A 21,608-nucleotide genomic window follows, 5' to 3' on the forward strand; every position below is an offset into this window, starting at 1 on the left:
CATACACGTATAAATATACATATATATATATATATATGTATATATATATATATATACACACACACACACACATGCATATGAGCACCTAGACAACCACATATACAATATTTCATTTATTATATAATTTATATATATATATAATGTATATATACATATATATATACATTATATATATATATATATACACACAACACAAAAAAGATATACCTATATGTACATATACACATGTATGTATGTGAGGGGAGAGGAAAAAGACAGAGACAGAAATATAGAGTAATCTAAAATTGCACTGACTTTTGGGCCACCCTGCATAAACACATAGGAACCTGGCTATATATACATTAATATATGCAAATGTATACACATATCAAAGTTTAAACAGCTTAAAATGACAGTGAGACTTTTAGAACACCCTAAACAAACACCGGTATGTGAATGCACACACAAATCATCATTCATAAAGTAAAAGAAACTTGAATAGGCTAAGCATTTTACAATCAAACCACAAAAAGCCTAATATTAAAAGTGTCTTGATTTAAGGAGCCCTATAAATAGGGCTTAAACAGTCATGTAATCTTAGGCAAGTCACTCACCCATGGCATAAAATTCTATAGTAAGCCTCACAAAGATAGAAAGCATTAGGGAATAAAAAAAAATAATAATAAAATTAAAAAAAAAACCTAAATTTTTCAAAGACATAGATTTGGAAAAGGGGGGAAATAATGGAAAGTGAATATAAAAGAGTGAAAGAGACAAATAAAGAGGGTGTCAAACATAAAATTCAAAATGACTAGAGGCTGGCAATGGACAAAAAGACAAAAACAGAAGAGGCTTTTAAAGCTATATTATTAGGGTTTAAGAGACTTAAGAAGAGATAAGATCATTACTTGGAATAAACAGTTTCTTAACTAAAGAGGAAGAAAAAATTATGCAACTCTGTTTTGTTTTATGCTAAGGAATGTGACTTTTGGACTGTGAAAGACAGATAAAAAGTATTTCAGAGATTTGAAACTAAGATGTTTTAATTTCTAAAACAAGTAAGGGCAGTAGATTTAACAAACAAAAACAAAATCTCCTCAGGAAGTCCACATTTTGTTTGTTTGTTTGTTTGTTTGTTTTGTTGAAGATGGCAACCTAGAACTAAGCAAATTTATTGGTGCCATCTTTCCAACATCATATGCTCATATCATGTCTCTGCGTCATATTTTGGTAATTTTCACAATTATTTCAAACTTTATTATTATTATTATATCTGTCACGGTTTTTTGTGGCCAATGATCTTTTAATGTTACTGTTGTAATTGTCTGAGGGCAGAAAAAGTCAATCAATGAGACAAATCTCATTGATGTCTTATTTTTAAAAATTGCCATAGACAACCCAACCTTCAGCCATCATCACCCTGATCAGTCAGCACTCCTCAAGATCAAGGAAAGAATCTCCACAAACAAAAATATTACAGTTCACTGAAGATTAAAATGATAGCAATAAAGTATCATTTTAAAATATGCAATTTTTAGTTATAGTATTGCACATTTAATAATACAGAATAGTATAAAATAATGTTCATATTCACTAGGAAGTCAAAAAAATAGGGATTTGTTTTATTGCAATATTTGCTTTATTGAGGGGATTTGGAACCAAACACATGATGTCTCCAAAGCACACCTATATTTTATAACAAACAGAATAGTTATTAACCTACAATGCTTAAAATACAATATTAAATAAAAATATTTGCACTAAACTTCACAATTAGCGAACAAAACTGTTTTATTCAAAAGAAGATAGCTATTGTCTTTAAACCATGACTTAAATGATCTGTCTCCCTCTTCCTTTTTCTCCCACCTATCCCTGACATCTCTGTAATACATAATAATACATAATAATAATAATAATAGTAATACATAAAACAGATTTGTTAAGGCTTCCATTTCTCCATCTTATTACTAAAATGTAGAAAATAGTTAAAAATTTGACAAGTTTTTCTAAAGATTATTACAATATTGGGGGTAATTTTTGTAGCCTCTCTCAAACTTTATAGCTTTTGAAAGTCTGTGACAGACCTCCAAATGTTAGCACATAGGTTTACTTAAAAATTCTGTCCTCAAGTCAACCTGAAATGGATGCAAGAAAACGTAATATTCTGTTTTTCAAAGGAAATCTGTTGGATCCTTTTTCTTAAAACAGGTATTGTATTACATAAAATTCCCCATGTTAAATTAGGAAAGGTGAGGCAGGAAATATATTGGGAATGGCAAGGAAATAGAAGGAAAGAGTAAGGCCTCAGAGAATATCATCAAAAATTAGGAAACAGCACCTCGGGTGTAACTTTATCACAAGCACAGTATAGGGATGGAACATCTGTCACATGTTCTTCCACCAAACAGTCCCAGAGTAATAAGTAAAACACAGACCAAATAAATATGTAAATAATAAATGGAATAAACCCAAGATTATGAAACACTGAAACAAACGATACTGCTGCAGCCATTCTGTGAAGCCATGTTCATGAGCCCCTTCTTCTACTCTTCTCATATAATTTCTCTGCTATTAGAATATAGTGTCACAGTTTCTAAATACAGACCAACATCTTTGTTCCTCAAGTACCCCAGAATCTACTGTAACTGTTCTATACCAAAATTCCAGCCAAATACTACTATCTAAATGCAATATACTCCTTGATATTGAACATAGTAGAATTCTTTGTTTAGGCAGTTAGAATTGTGCAACTATGAAAAGGATAAAATTCAAACTACAACAATTTATGTGTAGTCAAGTTGTATTTCAACATTAATAAGGAAAAAAAAAACCCTTTCTACTAATTAGTATCTAAGTATTTTAGTCACATATCACTAGACCTTCCAAAGTCCAAATTTTAATTTCTAAAAAATGCTAATATTTCTCATTACAAACAGTCAAATACATAATACATCAAAAGATAAAATAGCAGACCAATAATCCATTAACAACTGCTGTAATCAAGAGCAAATCCTCACAAATATCAACACACTTTATTTTTCTTCTTATTATGATGCCTCTTCCAATATAACATAAATACATCCTCTCTGCTGCTAGTCCTCCACTGACCAGGGCGTTGTATGTGAAATACACACACACACACACACACACACACACACACACACAATTCTTGAGCATTTCCTAGATTTACAGGCTACTATGAACTGATTTTGAAGTAAAATGGCATCCAATGAAACTCAGAATAGGCCAAGCTATAAAAATACTGACAGCATAAGAAACAGAGTCAACAATAAAATAAGTAATATCCACACAATAAGCACAGGAATGAAAAATTATTTCACATCACTTAGTCTTTTCTTATTACCATGCAAACACCATGAAAACCAGCAATTTCATGATTTCTGTACTTACATAAAATTGAGGACACTGATTAAACATGTAATAAAGGCTGATTTGTCCAGCATGTTATCAGTCTATTTTGACTGATTTGCATGCCTGACATAATTTAATGATAACTGATGTTAATAAAAATAATAACCTACAAATTCAATATGAATCAACATTGTGATAGGACAATCAAGAAGGCTAAAGCAATCTTGGATGACACTGAACATATAGTTTCCGGGGATAAGGAGATTAAAAAATTCCACTGAACTCTGAGCAGGTGGTCAAACTCCACCTGGGTTATTATGCTCAGATAAGTGCAACCCAGTTTAGGAAGAATAGTTATTGATAAGATTTTGAACATACAAGGTGAGGAAACCAAGATAATGAAGAATGAAAGAAATTAAGATATTTATTAGCCCAGAAAAGAGATGTCTCCTGGAGGGATATAAGCACTACTTTTGAGGTCTTTTAAGAAAAATCTGTTAAGACCATATTTCAGTTAAGTTGTAGTGGAAACTCTTCAGACAAGAGTTACATTGGTTGGCTGCTGAGGTCCCTTACAACTACAATTGTCCCTTATAACTAACTACAACTGTATCTGTTTCTATGATATAATAAACCTGAAATTCTTCAAGACCTTAAAAATATTTTCAGAATACACTGAATTATTTTCAATGTAGTTTTGAAGTTAAGCATATGTTATCCGGACTTTCTGAAAACTGATATTCTATTTAATCTAATATACTGGACTATTTAGTAGCCCAGAGCATCTTAACCACACTGAATAACAGAGTATGCAACTTCATAAACTATGACTAATTTATTTAAATAATTCTGAGATTCCTTCCAACTTTGTAACTATGACTTCGTGAATTATTTAATTTATGACTACTCCCTCAAGTAAATAAAAATTGTAATACCTACACAAATGCTCATCCTGTGTTAATCATTCTCCCCATATACATAGTATTTACTGATCTTCATTTTTTTAGAACTTCAGAAGTATCAATATACCACTTGGGTTTACCCATGGAACTTTTTTTTTCCAATCATATATGTCAAACTTAACATTCTTTATGATACATCTAATTTACAAATAACATTGATGACACCAGCTCTGTATCTTGCTTGAGTCCACCATATTATTTGAATTAATCTTTGAGTAATGTATGTAGTATGTAGAATTATGTAGTAATTGTACTTTGAAGCCACTAGAAAACCACCTTATCAACCTCAACCATAATTAAAATTTTTCGGTGTTCTTTCTGTAAAACACCATCTCTTTAGAAACTCTTCCCTCCTCTTTGGTTGGCGGATATATTTTCCAAGCTTTCCTAATTTACTTCAACTTTTATGTTTTAAATAATTTATACATTTTGACTTTAGTATATGGTAGTAGGTATTGGTCTCTGCCTAGTTTCTATCAAATTGTTTATAAAGTTATCCCAACAATTTTTGTGAAGTGAAGAAGTCTTACCCCAAAAGCTAAGATTTGGGTGTTTATCAAACACTAGAATACTATGATCATATACTACTGGATACTTTATACCTAATCTATGTCACTGATTTACCACACAATTTCTTAGACAAAACAATTAGGTTATTTTGATTACTAATGCTTTGTAATATAATTAAAATATTTTATTGCTAGATCACCTTCCCATTTTTCCCTTAATATTTTTGATCTTTTGTTCTTCCAGATGAATTCTATTATTTTTTCTAGCTTTATCAAACAAATTCTTGATAGTCTGGCAATGTATAAGTATATTAGCTTAGGTAAATATGCCATTTTTATTACACTGATTCAGCCTACCTATGAGCTATTAGTATTTCTGTGACTTTTTAGATCTGTCTTTATGTGAAAAATGCTTTGTTCACATAATCACTAGGTTTGTCTTTGCAGGTAATAAAATAAGTTAGCAACTATTTTATGCTGTCTGCAGTTATTTTAAATGGAATCTCTTCCTGCTGAGTGCTACTGGTAGTATATTTTTTAAATGCTGATCAATTTACATGGGTATCTTTTACATGCCGTAACTGCTAAAGTTGTTCATTATTCCAAGTGGTTTTTCAGTTGAATCTCTAGGATTCTCTCAGTATAATACAAAGGAAGATAATTCTATTTCCTCTGCCAATTTGTATTTCTTGTTTTGTTTTGTTTTTCTTATCTTGTTGCTGTAGCATTTCTAGTATGACACTGAATAGTAGTGAAATGAATTTTTCATCTTAGGAAGGCTTCAAGTTTACTCCCTTTATATACAATGCTTGCTCTTTGTTTTAGATGAATGCTACTTATCATTTTAGAAAGAGTCCATTGATTCCTTATACTTTTTATTGTTTTTCATTGGAATGGGTTTTTTTTGCAGAAGCTTTTTCTGCACCTATTAAAATAATCATAATTTTTGTTGATTTGTTTTGATATGGTTTGCTAATATTGAAACCACCCCTGAAATCTTGATATAATTCTCACCTGATTATGGTATATCTATGGCTGTAGTCTTCTTGTTAGAATTTTATTTAAAATTTCTGCATCAATAAAAACTTGATCTACAGTTTTTCTTTTCCTCCCAGCTCAATTTTGGTATAAAAATCATATCTATATCATAAAAGGAACCGGTCAAGGACTCTTTTTACTAACTTGTTTCAAATATTTTATAAAGTATTAGAATTAACTATTCCTTCAATATTTAGATGAATTCACTTGTAAATCCATCTGGTGATGGGAATTTTTTTCTTCCTTGAGGTAGTAAATGATAGTTTGTTCAACTGATTTTTCTGTGATGGGGTTAAAAATTCCATTTATTCTTCTGTTAATATGGGAAAATTATATATTAGTAAATATTCATCCTTTTTATTTAGATAGTCAGGTTTATTGGCAAATAATTGGCAAAACAGCTTCTACAAATTGCTTTATTTCCATCTTCATTGGTGGTGCATGCATGCTATTATTTTGGATATTGCTAGTCAAGTTAACCAATGATTTATTTATTTTATTGGGGTTTTATTTAGTGTGTGTGTATTTTTAAATAAAACCAGCTCCTGGGTTTATTTTATTTCAATGTATTTTTACTTTCAAGTTTATTAATATTATCCTTGATTTTCAAGATTTCCATTTTATTGTTTGATTAAGGATTCTTAAAATGTTCTTTTTCTACGTTGTATTGTTTCTTTTTTTTTGAGTTGTATACCCAGTTCATTGATGTGTTCTATTTTACTGAAGAAAGCATTTAGAGATATAAAATTTCTTCTAAATAGTGATGCGGGAGCATTCTACCAATTTGGAATGTAGTTGTCATTCTCTTCAATGAAATTATTATTTCTATAACTTGTTCTTTAGGGTTACATTGTTTAGTTTTCAATTAATTTGTAATCTATGCTCCTATGGCCCTTTATTTGAATATAATCTTATTTACATTATGGCATGAAAAATACTTTTACTTTTCTGAATTTGGTTATGAGGTTTTCTACCTTGATACATGATCAATTTTTGTGAACATACCATGTACACTTGAGAAAAAGGTATATAGTTTTTTTCCATAGGTCTATCATATCTGACTTTTCTAAGATTCTATTTATCGCTTTCATTTCTCTCTTGTTTTAAGGTAAGATTCATCTAGTTTTGAGAAGGGAAATTTAAGATCCTCCAAAAGTACTTTATTCTATTTCCTCCAGTAATTCTTTTATGAATTTAGATGCTAAGCCATTTATATATTACTATACAACACGTGTGTGTGTGTGTGTGTGTGTGTGTGTGTGTGTAATACTAATGATACTTTAGTACCTCTGGTGCCTTTTAGCAAAATGTAGCTTTCCTACTTATCCTTTGTAATTAAGTCTATTTTGCTTTTGCTTTGTCTGACATGATTAATATGTGCCTTTTTAACTTCAGCTGAAGTGAAAGTTATTTTAATTGTTTCTATTTAAAATGTTTCTTGTAAACATCACAGCTAGATTCATGTTATAAACCTACTCTGCTATATGCTTCCTTTTTTAGGTGAGCTTAATCAACTCACATTCAGTTATGATTACTGTGTTATTTCCCTTCATTCTGTTTTCTTCTGTTCCCTTCTTTTTCCTGTATCTCCTCCAAAGCCTTGTTGCTTCCCACCACAGCTTTCTATTTTCCCTTTTCTCTAATCTCCAACTCCTCCTTCTTTATTGAATAAAATATATATTGCTATCAATTGAGAGAGGAGAAAATTTGTGTATGTGTGTGCGTGCATGTTTTTCCTCTTTTTTAATCAATTTGGATGTGAGGTTCCAGCGTTGCTCCCTGCCACCATTTTGCCCTCCAAAGTAAAAGCTCTTCCCTAAACACCTCTTCTATGTAAGAGAATTTTTAATTTTTAATATTATTCCTCTCCCTTTCCCTTTTTCTTGTCTATTGACTTTTTGGGGGTACATCACCCAAAATAATTAACTCACTCAAGCAACCTCTTTCTATACAGAATCCTTCTAACTGCCCTAAAAATTATAAAGTTCTTAAAAGTTATATTTATCATCTTGCCTTATAGAAAGGCAAATGATTTATATTTATTGAGTGTCTTTATTTCTCTTCCACATTTATCTTTTTAGACTTCTCTTGAGTCTTCTATTAGAGGAAATTTTCTATTCAGTTCTGGTCTTTTCATTACAAATGCTTGAAAATACTCTTTACAAAGTTTACTCAAGTTTTGCTGAATAGGTTATTCTTGGTTATAATCCCAGCTCCTTTTTCTTCTAGAATATTATCAGCTTTCTACTCCTTTAAAATGCTAACTGGTAAATTTTGTGTTATCTTGACTTTAGCTTCACAGTATCTGAATGGTCTCTTTCTGGCTACTCTATGTATTTTTTTCAATTTGACCTGTAGCTCTGGAATTTGGGCATAATATTTCTGAGAGTTTTCATTTTAGGATCTCTTTAAAGTGCTGATCAGTTTCTTTCATTTAACCTCTTTTTCTTAGATATCAGGGCACTTTTCCTTTATAATTTCTTCAATCATGATGTCTAGGCTCTTTTCTTCGATCATGGCTTTCAGGTAATCCAACAATTCTTATATTATCTCTCTTTAATCTATTTTCCAGGTAATTTTTTTTAAAGATATAAAGTATCATTTTCTTTCCCCTGCCCCCTATTGTTCTGACATTGATTCTTGATACCTCATGGAGTGACTTTTAGTTGTTCATGGAGTGGTGGCTTTTAGTTGTTCAGTTCTCTTTTTAAAAGAAATTATTTTCTTCAGTGAACCTGTTTTTCCATTTGTCCAATTCTATTTCTTTAACGAGTTGTTTTCATCAGTGCATTTTTATCCCTCTTTTTTCAATTGCCCAACTTTATTTTAAAGACATTATTTTCTTTAGTATTTCAAATGTCTATTTTGCCAAACAGTTAATTGTCATTACAAATCGTTTTCTTTTGTTAACATTTCTTTACTTATATTTTTTTCTCTACCACTCTTAGATGATTTTGAACATAATTGTTTTGATTCTTCCAGGAATTCTTGTTAGGTTGTATCCAATTCACTTTATTCTTTGAGACTTTGTTTACAATAATTTTGACTTTGTTTCTTCTAAGTTTCTGTCTTTATCTGTCACCCCAGTAGCTTTTTTATGGTGAGTTCTCTTTTTGTTATTTCCCATCCTACTTCTTGATTTTGAACTTTATGTTTAAGTAGGGCTCTATTCCCAGAATGGAAGGGGCAGGATGACTTTCTTAAGCTTCAGGCTTTTTCCACATCATTGTTTTCAAAATTAGTTCTGGATGTTTGGAAGTTTTCAGTGCTTCCAAAGTGGTATGATCTGAAAAAGGGCATGGCTCTCCTGGTCTACACCCTGACCCTTACCTAGAAAGTCAATCAATCCCTTTGGATTACAATTAATACTTCTACTCAGAGTCCCAGTTCTCCTGGAAATATAAGTTAAACTGTTTCTCATGACCTCAAATCTCTTGCAAGTAGAATTTCTGAGCCCTCCTGACCATAAATGTTCTCTCTACTCTTAAAAACTATGACTCAGAAGTGAGTATAGGCAATGGATTTACCAAACAGTGTCTGAATCTACATTTTGTAATAGTCCCTTGTCATCTCTTCTAAACCAGTTGCCAAATTCCCTTTCTTGTCTGGCTTCAAAGCTCCTGAAGCTGCTGCTGCTGCTACTTCTGTCACATTCATCAAGTCCCATCATTGGTATTTCCTCCACCCCTATGTCACAGATCTCTCTTTCCAATCTCTTAAATTGCCTTTGACTGGTAGAATGCTTCAATTAACCTTCTTTAATTTTCACCAAATTTGATTTGGTCATTATTTTAGTTTTTTTTGGAGAGAATTTGGAGAAAGCTCAATTGGATTCTTTCTCTACTCTGCCATCTTGGTTTCCCCCAATGGAGTCTTAAAAAAAAAAAAAAACACATATTACATATATACACACACACGTGCATATAAATGTACACACACATATGTATGTATATACACACATTTTCCAATTACATGTAAAAACAATTTCTGACATTCTCTTTTTTTTTTTTTTTATTTAATTTGAATTACGGACTATCTACCTACCTTCTCTTTCCACTCTTTAATAAGGCAAGCAATTTGATATAGATGAAGCAAAATAAAATACTAATAAGTATGCTTTGATCTCTTCGTTGTCTCCATTGATTCTTTCTCAGGATATGGATAGCATTTTTCATCTTAAGTTCTTGAGAATTTTTTTAGATCCTTCTATTGCTGAGAATAGCTAAGGCATTCACATTGATCATCCTTATAATATTGCTATTATTTTATGCAATGTTTTCCTACTTCCACTCACTTTACTTTCCATCTGTTCATATAAGTATTCCCACACTTTTCTAAAAATCATCCTGTTTGTCATTTCTTATAGAACAGTATTCCACTAAAAATCATATACCATAACTAATTCAATCATTCCCCAGTTGATGTTTATTTTCCCAAATTTTGATTCCTTACTTTCCCCCCTCAAAAGAAAGCTGCTATGAACATTTTTGTACATACAGGTCTTTTTTTTTTTTTTAATTTCTCTGAGATATAGACCTAGAAGAGGTATGAATAGTTTTAGGGTATGCATAGTTTTAAAGCTCTTTGGGTATATATGCAAATTGCTCTCCAAAATGGGATAGATCCGTTCACCACTCCAACAATAATACAATTCCCTAACAGAGTATAACCATAAAATCTCTGAATAGGACCAGATAATTACCTAAGTAAAGCACACTGGCAACTCATGCATACTTTGTGCACATGCATGCACACACATGTACACAGGGTATTCAATTCAGTTTTATAAAAGAAAGAGTTTGCGGGCATGGAGAACAAAGAACTTTTTCCCCAAGACTCTTGAGTAGGCATTTTCTTTTTAATTCAATGAAATAAAATGAAATTTAAAGTCAATAAAAGTGAGACTGAATCAATGCCAAAACACTGGGAATATGAATAATTTTTAATATGATATATGAAAACTAGTTCAAAATTTAGTCTGCAAGGGCCAAATCGCAATCTACTATCAGCAGCAGCAGTAGAAGAAATAGTGTATAAACTCAAAGAAACAATCTGAAAGTTAAAAGTATAACATCTGTTCTCTTTTTTTCACTGTTATTCATTTTGGCAGGTAATAAGAATAGCTACCATTTATGTAGTACTTTAAAGTTTGCAAAATGCTTTCTCATTTGATCTTCACAAAAACCTTGTAAAAATGAGGAAACAGACTAACTTTAACTGCCTCGTTCAGATCACATAAAATAGTCTTTTCTCTGAGATGAGATTTGAAATCAGGTTTCCCTGATTCCAAATGTATCACTCTTATCAATTCTCCACCAACCACTGCTTACCATGTAAGTTGGTTTCCAAAATATTTTCTCTAAAAATGAAATTTTAAAAAGTCTTAAAATAACTCAAGAACAGTTATCCAAAATTATGTCTAATAATTAGCAACTGTTCTAAGATGAAATGTTTTTTTTTTAAATAAGATCTCATTATTAAAGCATCCAAGCAGTAGTTAAATGACCATCAGTCAAAAATGCAGTAAAAACATTAGTAGATTACCTGAGTAGTTAGATTTAAAGATACCTTACAAATGACATTAAATAATAATAATATTAAGGGAAGATAAAAATTTATATTAGATATCATGTTTTTAGCAGAACAAGATATCTACTGCCAATTGCAACTGGCATAGCACTTTTAAGATTTACAAAGCACCTAAAAACAATGTTATAAGCTACATTAGAGCCAAGTATAATCATACACGCTAATACTAGACTCATCAAGGGTCAAGTTTTTAATTGGCAAAATGAGGCATGAGCCAAATCTTACATCAAACCAGTGCCTTTCCCTACTAGAGAACATTACTTTTCCATGTCTGCAAAGATCAAGTCAACCATCACTACTGTGCCTCTCCTGTATCCCTTTCAGGATGTCTGTCAAGAAAGCATTTTTAATTTCTTCAAATTTATTGGCCAGAAGCTGTTACACTTCCAAAATGCTTCTCTCTTATTTTACATATAATATCCACGTTTGTTTCAGACTGCCACTGCCTTAGCTCCACAGGTTTCCATATAGGTAAATTACTGTTCTTCATTAAAAGTCTCAATCAAAAGTCCTAATATGATGTCTTTCTCGGAGTCATGTTATAACTGAGGACCCAGAAGATGTACCTACAACTCTGAGAGTCCCTACAAAGCCACAAAGGCTGAACCATTGCCAAGGCCAGTGACAAACTGCACTTCTGCTCCATTCTGCTAACTCTGCAGAGGCTCAGCAGAAGGCCAGCTACTAGGACATTTTTTTTTTTCAAAGTAACTCATTAAGACTGTCTACTAAAACAGTCTTTTCGATCTGCATTAGTGAAGAAAATATCCACAGCAATGATATTATACAATCTTGAAGTTGCTATTGCCTCATCCCTCTCTCAAATCTGTTTCTTTTGTTAAAACACTTACAGTGTTGTATTCCAGTAATGAATCCCATCCTATTGAGACCCAATAGTACCTAAAAGGCTTATTTTTCCACTTGTTATTGTTTTTATTAACCAGACTTTTTGGATATTGGCTAAGGTATTATGACCAGTCCTGGGGCATTTTTTTGTAAATTGTTAGAATATTCCTTTACCAGTCTTCTTGTTATATCTATATCACATAGTCAAAATAACAATAATAAAAAGTTTCCATTTGTATAGCTAACACTTCGAGGTCTGCAGAATATTTCTTTCATTTGCTTGTCACAACAATCACAAGATCAACAGGTAACAGCTGTTTTTAATCCATATTTTGCAGATGAGGGAATAGAGATTCAAAAGGTCAGATGAGCTGCCTGATCAGAATTGGATTTTTACAATTTCTCCTCCCCCTAATTTATTTATATACTTCCTAATCAGGGTGCCAAGTCTCTTTCTGCCAAGCAGGTCCCAATTGCAGAAGGGTTAGGGAAAAAGCAGCCCAGGTTGCAGGTTTTTTTCCAATCCTCATTCTCCTGGATCTTTTTGCAGCTACTAACATGAAACCTCCTATTCTCATGGATCCTCTTTTCTGGTTTCTCCTCTTTTCTCAGTCTCCTCTGCTGGGTCCTCATTCATCTCAGGTCCCCAGCTTCTCTATGCTGGGTCCCTTTTTCTTCTCCCTCTACACTACTTCCTTTAGTAATCTCACCAGTTCCTGTGGGTTTAATTACATTGTGTATGTCAACAATTCTCAGATCTATCCTGGCCCCATCTTTCTGCTGCCCTTTGGATCACCAGACATCTCTAACAGCCCTTCAGACATCCCAAATTGGGCATCTTATACATCTTACACTCTTCTAAATTCCCCCCTTTCCAGATTTCCCAAGAGCACCAAGATCTCTCCACTCCCTCAGCCTTGCAACCCTTTATACCAAGCCAATACCTGAACCTGTGGATTTCACCTTTGCAACATTTCTCAAATGCACCACTTCTTGCCACTGCCACTGCCACTACTCTTTTACAGGCCTTCAGCCCCTTCTTGCTGCACTACCAATAGTCTGATAGTGGGGCTGCCTGCCACAAATCTCTCCCAGGTCATCGACCATTTTGCAACCAAAGGGCTTTTTTCCTAAATCTCAAATCCCACCACATCAACTCTTTCCCTTCTTCAGTAAATGAGCTCTGCTAATTCTTTATTACCTTTCAGATGAAATGTAAAATCCTTTTGGGGGGGTCAAAACCCTTCATAACCTCCCTTCCCTACCAGCCCCACTTTCCCAGTTTCCTTACCAGGGGTTCTCAAACTATGGCCCGCGGGCCACATGCGGCCTGCTGGGTTATGGCAAATGGGCTGAGGGGCAGAAGCAGAGTGTGAGTTTTTGTTTTTACTATAGTTCGGCCCTCCAACAGACTGAGGGACAGTGAACTGGCCCCTATTTAAAAAGTTTGAGGACCATTGCCCTATACTATTGACCACTCTTCAGTCCAATGGCACTGGCCTCCCTTCTATTCCAGAAACAGGACATTCCATTTCCTAACTCTGAGCATTTTCTTCTGGTTGTTTCCTGGATCACTCTTCCTCCTCATCTTCATCTCCTGGTTTCCCTGGTATCTTTCAAATCCAAGGTAAAATCCAATCTTCAGAAAGCCTTTCCCAATATCCAGAAACCTCTTAATTCTAGCACCTTTCCATTTAACTTCTTATTCTCTATTTATCCTCTCTATCACTTGTGGCTTTCCCATATGAGTGTGAGCTCCTTAAGGACCAAAAATGACTTTTACCTTTCTTTTTATCATCATTGCTTAGCACAGTTCCTGGTACATAGTAGGTGATAAATAAATGACTTACTAGTAAGGAACAGACTTTGGTTTCTTAAAACAAGCAGTGAGTAACAAACATTTATCTAGTTCCCCCCTAAACACAGAACATTTCTAAGAACTAGTGATACAAAGAGGCCTTAAGAGCCTGCCCCCTTACAAAGCTTACAACTACCACCTAACAGGCCTTCTATTCAAACGGAACATAAACAGGCATTAGTGTGTCCTTATGAAATTTTTAAAACTGTAGCTATTTATGTATTACAGTTCAAAGAAAGGCTTTAAGCCCTTATTGTAACATGTGACTTGAGAGCAGTAAAAAAAAGAAAAGAAAAGAAAAAACCAACTATGTACATGCCATGCATTTCTTAAATGACCAAAAAAATAACATTTTTTTTTCATTGAAATTCTGTTCTCATTTCACATCATGAGATGATTCTGGATGTTCAAAAGCTATGTCATAATGGCCCAAATTCTAGCAGAGCTGATCTAGTGAGACAAGTACAATTACTATAATGGACCATATGATGATCTACTGTCCAAAGACCAAGTTATTTAAGTTTACCATGAAGTCATTTTGATAATTAAGTTTTCTGGGCAGAGCAACTCTTTAACTCCATTGCTTAGATTATAAAGTACATCGATAAAGAGATGAAATCGAAGATTTTTTTTTAGCTAAAAAACTTTATATTTTGCCCTAAAAAAAATCAAAACAAAACAAAAACAAAAACAAACCAGAAAGTAATATGGCATTTTACTAAGTAAGAGAAAGGAGTAAATGAAGTCCAATACATGAATTCCCATGAATCCCAAGGGGTCTTAACTTTTTTGTGTAATGGATACCTCTACTTCTGGCAGTCCTCCTTCTCAGAATGTTTTAAATGTATAAAATACAAAGGAACAAATTATACTGAAATATTTTTTTCCCCCAACAAAAACAAATTCATGGAACTTAGATTAAGAATCTTTGATCTAAGATATATCATTTTCACTTAAAGATCTGTACATGTAAGTTTAGCCTATTATAAAGGGGGGAAAAATTCTCAGCAATTTAAGTCTCAAAAAGTTGTCTCAAGCACTGAGAGGTTAACTTACTTGCCAGGGTCACATTGCCAGTTTGGGTCAGAGGCAGGATTCTAATTTAGGTCTGATTCCAAATTTAATGCAAAAGGAATTCTAGTTCAGTGTTTTCTTCTAGAGAACTCTAATATAAATAGAAAATAGCTAGTTAATTTGTCTATAGAAATCAATGAACAGAATGGCTTTGATAACTAAATCAAACATTAAGAACATTAACTAGACTCCCAAGTGTTTTACTGAACTTGCTAAAGGGATCTATAATACCAAAAAAAAAGTTAAAGATATCTACAACCTTTGATCCAGACAGACCACTACTGAGCCCACATCTCAAAGAGATCAAAGAAAGAGGAAAAAGTCCCATAAGCACCAAAAAAAAAAAAAAATTGAAAAAAAATTTTTTTTAGTGGAAAAGAACTAGACACTAAAGGGATACCTATTAATTGGGGAATGACTGGACAAATTACAAATAAGAATAGAATTACTATTGTGTTGCAAAAAGTAACAAAAAGAGACAGTTTCAAAGAACCTGGGGAAAGTTGTATGAACTGATTTTTTTTTTTTTAAGAAACATATAGACCCAGGAATTTATAAAATAACCCCCCAAAACCTCAAAAAAAATACAGGGCAATTAAGTGGCATAGTGAATAGTGTCCACCCTGGAATCAGGAAAATCTGAGTTCAAATGTGGCTATTTCTAGCTGTGTGACTCTGTTCTCATCACTTTCCCTTTCTGTAAAATGGGTTGGAGAAGAAAATTGCAAAGAAAATTTCAAACTAAGTTACAAAGAGACACAATTAACTGACATAATTAAATAAAAGGAAAAGAAAGAAAGAAAAAGATGCTTAAAAACTTTGATCAATGCAATAATTGAGATGATTAAAGATAATGACTGCTATGCAGAAGCTATGTAGGAATTTGGGGGCTGGCGTTGGAATTGGTAGTGCTTGAAGAGGCAAAGTTTGTGTGTGTGTGTGTGTGTGTGTGTGTGTGTGTGTGTGTGTTTATTCCTTTTTCCATGTCAGGGAGGGGAGGAGGGAAAGAAAGAAAATATTTAACTGAATTTAAAAAATTTTAAATGTCAATTTAAAAATCTAAAAGAGAAGATATTAAACAATTAGGGAAAACACAACCAATATTAATACTAAAACAAGAATACATGTCAAGAGAATGCAAAACACTATGCAAACCATTTGATTACTGGAATCATTATTATCAGTAATGCATATGCCTACTTTCTCATTTTTTTAATAAAATATAATGACAAAACACATCCCTTAGAAAGATGATATGCTATGGGCACAAAATATCCTATTCAGTAATTGTTTCCATTTGTTTTGATAAAGTTTTTGTTTTCCTGTTCTAAGAGTGGGTTAACTGGGGGTAGTACATGTATGTAAAACAAAAAGTATCACTAAGATTATTTTTAAAGATTAAAAAAAAGTACCATACTAAAAAAAAAAAAAAAAAAAAAAAAAAAAAAAAAAAGATAATTTTCTGCAGGACATATCCACTACATTTCAGCCTTCCTACAAAGTAAAGGCACTTAAAACATTTGCAAGGAACTTATCTAAACAAGGTGAACTTAAATTTAAAATTTTCAAACGAAGTAAATCAAAACCTGAACCAAAATAAATGAAGCCAATTCACAACAAAAACATTTCCAAAAACAACCTCTAAGTTTTCCACCCTCTTATCAAGAAAAAAACAATTTGAATAAGCTAAGAATTCTCCACCACTGATTACTCTGGATTGAGTAGGAAAAGTAGGCTCATCCTCAAATCACCAAACCAAAGATTTTGAGTCCAAAGATCAGTATCACTAAATGGAATATGAATTAAATAATTAGATTCTTTGTTTAAATTATGTATCCATTTATGTGCTCCCAAAGATTAAGAAATAACAATCAATCTAAAAGTAATTTTTAAGTTTAAGTTTTTATTATATGTTCTATTATTATATAGACTAAATTTTATGCTAGATTAACTCAAATTAGAAATATATTCTACTTCTAGAAAATGACATTAACAATATTTATGCCTAATTTAGAGATGTGCACTCCAAATATTCATGAGACTTTTTTTTTTTTTAATTTCACACTTTTTACAGCAACTCAATTTAATAAGCACTCATTAAGCATTTCCTACATGACAGGCATTGTTAGGAATACAAAGAAAATTTTTTGAAAATTCCTTGTGCTCAAAGAGCTAATGGTTGAGGGACAGATGTAGAAGGCAGGAACACATATACATCTAAGATATAAAATAAAGAATGACAACAGAGTAACCTATGTAAGATGCTAATAACCAAGGGAATCAGGAAAGGCCTCAGAGAGTCTTAGAGGGAACTTGTTTGTTAGAAGCATTTCAAGCATGGGGTCTTTTTTTTTTTTTTTCTCTTAATTATACCAAGCAAGAAAAGTTGGTAAAATTAGCAAGCTTTGTCAAAAGCCTCATAATCTATGCACTTCTAGCAAAACATCCTGTAGGAATAATTATAGTTCCTTATCAGCACTGAGGTGGTAGATTATAGGTGCTGAGCCTTCATTTCTTTCACGAAATTTCATTTCTCTGTTACAAGAGATCATTCTGTAGGGGGGAGTCTTTGAGAAATGAGTTATGTTTAAAAACAAAAAAAAAATTGATTTTTTGGAAAGTTTTACCTTTAATTCAGTTTCGATCTTGAGGAGGAAAGTAAAGTATGCATAACTATAATGCAAAAGAATATCTAGGTCCCTTCGAGAGGTACAAAACATGAGAGGAAAAGGGAGCCCCAGAAAGCGGACATGGGAAAGGTTACTAGGTGACTTTTAAAGAGGGAGTAGGAATTTAAGGGGCTTGGTAGTGAGGAGAGGGGCCATTTCAAATATAAAGCAAAGCAACAACAGCAAAAAAAAAAAAAAAAAAAGGCAAGATGTCCATAAAGCTGGTGTGACAAATGGTATATATTGACTGAGGTGACATTGTTGAGGGCCTTCAATGCTAGGCTAGGAGTCTCAAGCTTAGTTGATAAGGAACAAGGAGCCATTGAAAGGGAAAAAAAATAAAAACCAATCATTTATTAAGGGCCTTCAGAGGACCACTTTAATATCAACAAGGAGGTGATATTATCCTCCCAGTTACAGCTGAGGAAACTGAGGCAGAGACACACACTCAGCATTACATATCAACTTTCATCCTGGGGACTTGCCGACTCCAAGCCCAGCACTATGCACTGAACCACCCAGTCTCTGAAGAGTTTCCAATAACAATGACAAAAGCAGATCTAGGGAAAAGGAGGGCTAGTCTGGCAAGAAGGAAGGAGTACAGAGCAATGGACTTTTAAGACATTGCATTAAGTAGGGAGTAGTCCAGTCATTTTTAGTCAAGACCTTTACTAATTAGGACTGTGGCCATAAAAGCAAAGAGCTAGAAGATTTATAGGTGGCTCAGGGTTCCAACTAAGGCCTACAGAATATGAACGGTACACCTTTGGGGGGAAAAAGTCAAATCTATGAGGGGGGTAGGTTTGGGGGTACTACCGGGCCACCCAGGAAGAAGCGTTCTAGCAGGTCAATGCATCAACCAGCACCCAGTCTGGGGACGGCCAACTGGAAAGTTACCTGCCTACAAGTGATCATTAAGAGTGAAAACCAGAGTTTAGATGGAGTGGGGAGGAGAGGAGTCAGGAAGGCTCCTCTCCAGGGGTCCAAATCCAGCCTCAGACACTTCCCTGCTCTGTGAGCCTAGGTAGGTCACTGCATCCTGTCTGCCTCAGTTTCCTCATCTGTAAGAAGGAAATGGCCAACTATCCAGTATCCCTGCCAATAGGCCCCCAAAGGGTTCGGAAGAGTCGGACCAAGTGAAAACGACCTAACAGAGCAGAGGGTCCCGCACCGAGGTTAACAAAGAGAAAGTGGGGGAACTCCATGTCTGGGGGAGGCCGGAATGGGGGGAAGGGGACCCAAGGCTGGGGGAGGTCAAGGGCAGGAGGAGGATGGGGGAGGCCCGGAGGAGCCAGGGACAAGATCGTGAGATGGTCAGCGGAGAGTCAGAGCCCGCCGGGGTCGCAGCCCCAGACACCCCCCCCCACCGCGTCGTGCCACGGCCCCCAGCGGTGTTGCCCCCCCACTCCATCCCAGTGCTGGCTCCGGTCCGGGTTTAGCTCGCTCAGCGGCTAGCCCGGGGAGCCCGGGCGAGGGAGCGGCTCCGCGCGGGGGCCAGTGTGGACGGGGCAGGCTGGTTTAGACAAAAGGCACCTTGTTGCAGGCGGGGCAGCCCCGCTTCCAAGTTTCAGCGCCCGGGTGTCTGGGGGGGGGTCCTCCTCCCCTCTCCCTCTCCCTCCACCTCCCTCCTCCCTGCCCCTCCCCCCCGCGGACTCACAAGGTGACCGTCCGGTTGGGCAGCGTGTCGGGCGGCAGGACGTGCGCCAGCTCCAGGCTACTGCACACCACCTTGCCCTCCGGGCCCGCCGAGGACTTGCCCGCGCTCTTAGGCCGGCCGTCTTGCTTGCAGCCCGGAGGCAGAGCGGCGGCGCCCAGGCAGAGCAGCCAGCCGAGCAGCAGGCGCCGCTCCATGCTCGGGCCGGGGCACAGCGGGGGGCACTCAGCGCCCGGGCGGCAGCGCCCGGATCCTCGTGGCTCCGGGGAGCGGGCAGCAGCCCCCCATGCTCCTTTGTCCCCTCGGCTCCCCTCGCCGGAGCCCCCGGGTCAGGGGCCGCCCGAGCCCTCACGGCGCGCCTTTAAAGCCCGGCTCCGGGCCGCCTCCGCCGCCGTCCCCTCCTCCTCCGGACATGGCCCCGGGACTCGGCGGCCGCGGCGGCGGCGGCTCCGGCTCCTCCCCACGACCGCCCTTTTCCCCTCCCCCTCGAGCCGTCCGAGGCTCGCGAAGGAGGTGGCCTGGGCGGTGGAGGGGCGCGGGGGGAGGGGCCAGGGAGGCGCGAGGACTGAGGGGAGGGGGGAGGGAGGAGGCTGGGAGCGGATGAGGGCGGGGGCGGAGGGGGCGAGGACGGTGGGGGGGAGGGGCGGGACCGGCGAGAAAGAGGGGAAAGCTGAGAAGAAAGTTGCGGTGCGGACGGTCGGCCTCTGCGGCCAGACAAAGCCGCCCTGTTGCGTGTGCACTCGGGGCGAGGCCGGGCCGGAGTTCGCACGGGGTGTAGTTTTCGGCAGAACCCACGAGAGTTCGGCAAAGAGCGTGGGGAATACCGCGCCCACGCTCCCGGCTCCTTTTCCGGGTAACCCAGAGGCCCCCGGAGCGCTCGTCGGGCCCGGCTCCGGGACGGCCGTGGGGCCCCCTGAGGAGCGCGGCCGCGAGTCCCTCGGACCCCGAGTCTAGGTCGGCCGCCCCAATGGGACGCGGGGTTTCACTCCTGTTAGTGCGAGAGCAGCTGCAGCCACCGCTTACATTTGCATACTTAAAACTCCTAAGTTTTTAAGATGAGTGTTTTCTACACCTAAACTCATTTAAAGTTAACTAAGTCCCTGTGCAAAGAGGGCAAATCAGCTCTTACTCATAAGGAAGGGGGCTGTGGCTTCCCCACAATCCCCTGCCCAGCCGCCAGCCTGCCAGCCCTCGTCCCCTCAGACTACTCACGCATCCTAACCTTTCCACAAGGATTTTTAAAGACACTTATATTGGAGACCCCCAAAAGTCAGCAAGGCAGTGGAGAAGCCGAGCACTTAGCACAGTCCCTGCCCTCGAGGAACTTGGAACAGAGGAAGACAACTTCTAAAAGAAGCTGGAAAGGGCCGGAGGGCTCTGGGGTTTCCTCTGGTAAGACTTCTTTCTAGGCTTCTCCATGGCCAGTCTATCTCCTGATCACACAACTTCTCAATAAGGCGTCATGTGCCATAACCTTAAGTACAAAGCGATAATGTACTAGTCTCCTTAGAACTGCTGCATCTTTTTTCTATTGCTCTTGCGTCCCCTACAATTTTGATTCTTTTAAGATCTTAGATCGTTTCACGATTCACAATCATAGAGCGTCACAAAGGGAATGTTGTGATGTTGAAAAGATGGGAGTCTTTTAAGAACAAGATGATATATTTGAAAGAGCTACACAATGTTTCAAATGTGATCAAGTCCAATGTTTTGTTCCTTTTCCATTGAGTATCCAGCTAATTGCTATTTTTGTAGCAGTTTGATTTAATGGCTACTCAATGTCAGGAAGACCTGAGAATTGATTCCCGCCTTTGTTACTTACTACCCATACTAGCATGACCATGAACAAGTCATTTAAAATTTCTGACTCTCAGGTTTTTCAAGTATAAAAAGTAGACAACAGATAATAACCTTAAATTTGTGGAAAGACATGGACAAGAATTGTACAAGGTAAAAGAAAAAACATGGATTGGATGTTGTTGACCCTGATGGACAGAATCCCAGAGCTGGAAGAAGCTCAGAAGTCAAGTAACTCAACCTATACATAAAAATAAAATC

General features: G+C 36.5%; 1 protein-coding gene across 1 annotated transcript in view; it reads right to left on the reverse strand.

Moving 5' to 3' along the window:
- Positions 1-19,952, reverse strand: part of ADGRA3 (adhesion G protein-coupled receptor A3) — a 125,021-nt gene extending 105,069 nt beyond the window's left edge. The window contains exon 1 of the mRNA XM_074275390.1: positions 19,554-19,952. Coding sequence (XP_074131491.1) covers positions 19,554-19,747 — 194 coding nt within the window. The 5' untranslated portion in view covers positions 19,748-19,952. The remainder of the gene's footprint in view (positions 1-19,553) is intronic.
- Between the last annotated feature and the right edge of the window lie 1,656 nt (positions 19,953-21,608).

This window comes from Sminthopsis crassicaudata, chromosome 6 (assembly GCF_048593235.1).
Source record: "Sminthopsis crassicaudata isolate SCR6 chromosome 6, ASM4859323v1, whole genome shotgun sequence".
NCBI classification, from domain to species: Eukaryota; Metazoa; Chordata; class Mammalia; order Dasyuromorphia; family Dasyuridae; genus Sminthopsis; species Sminthopsis crassicaudata.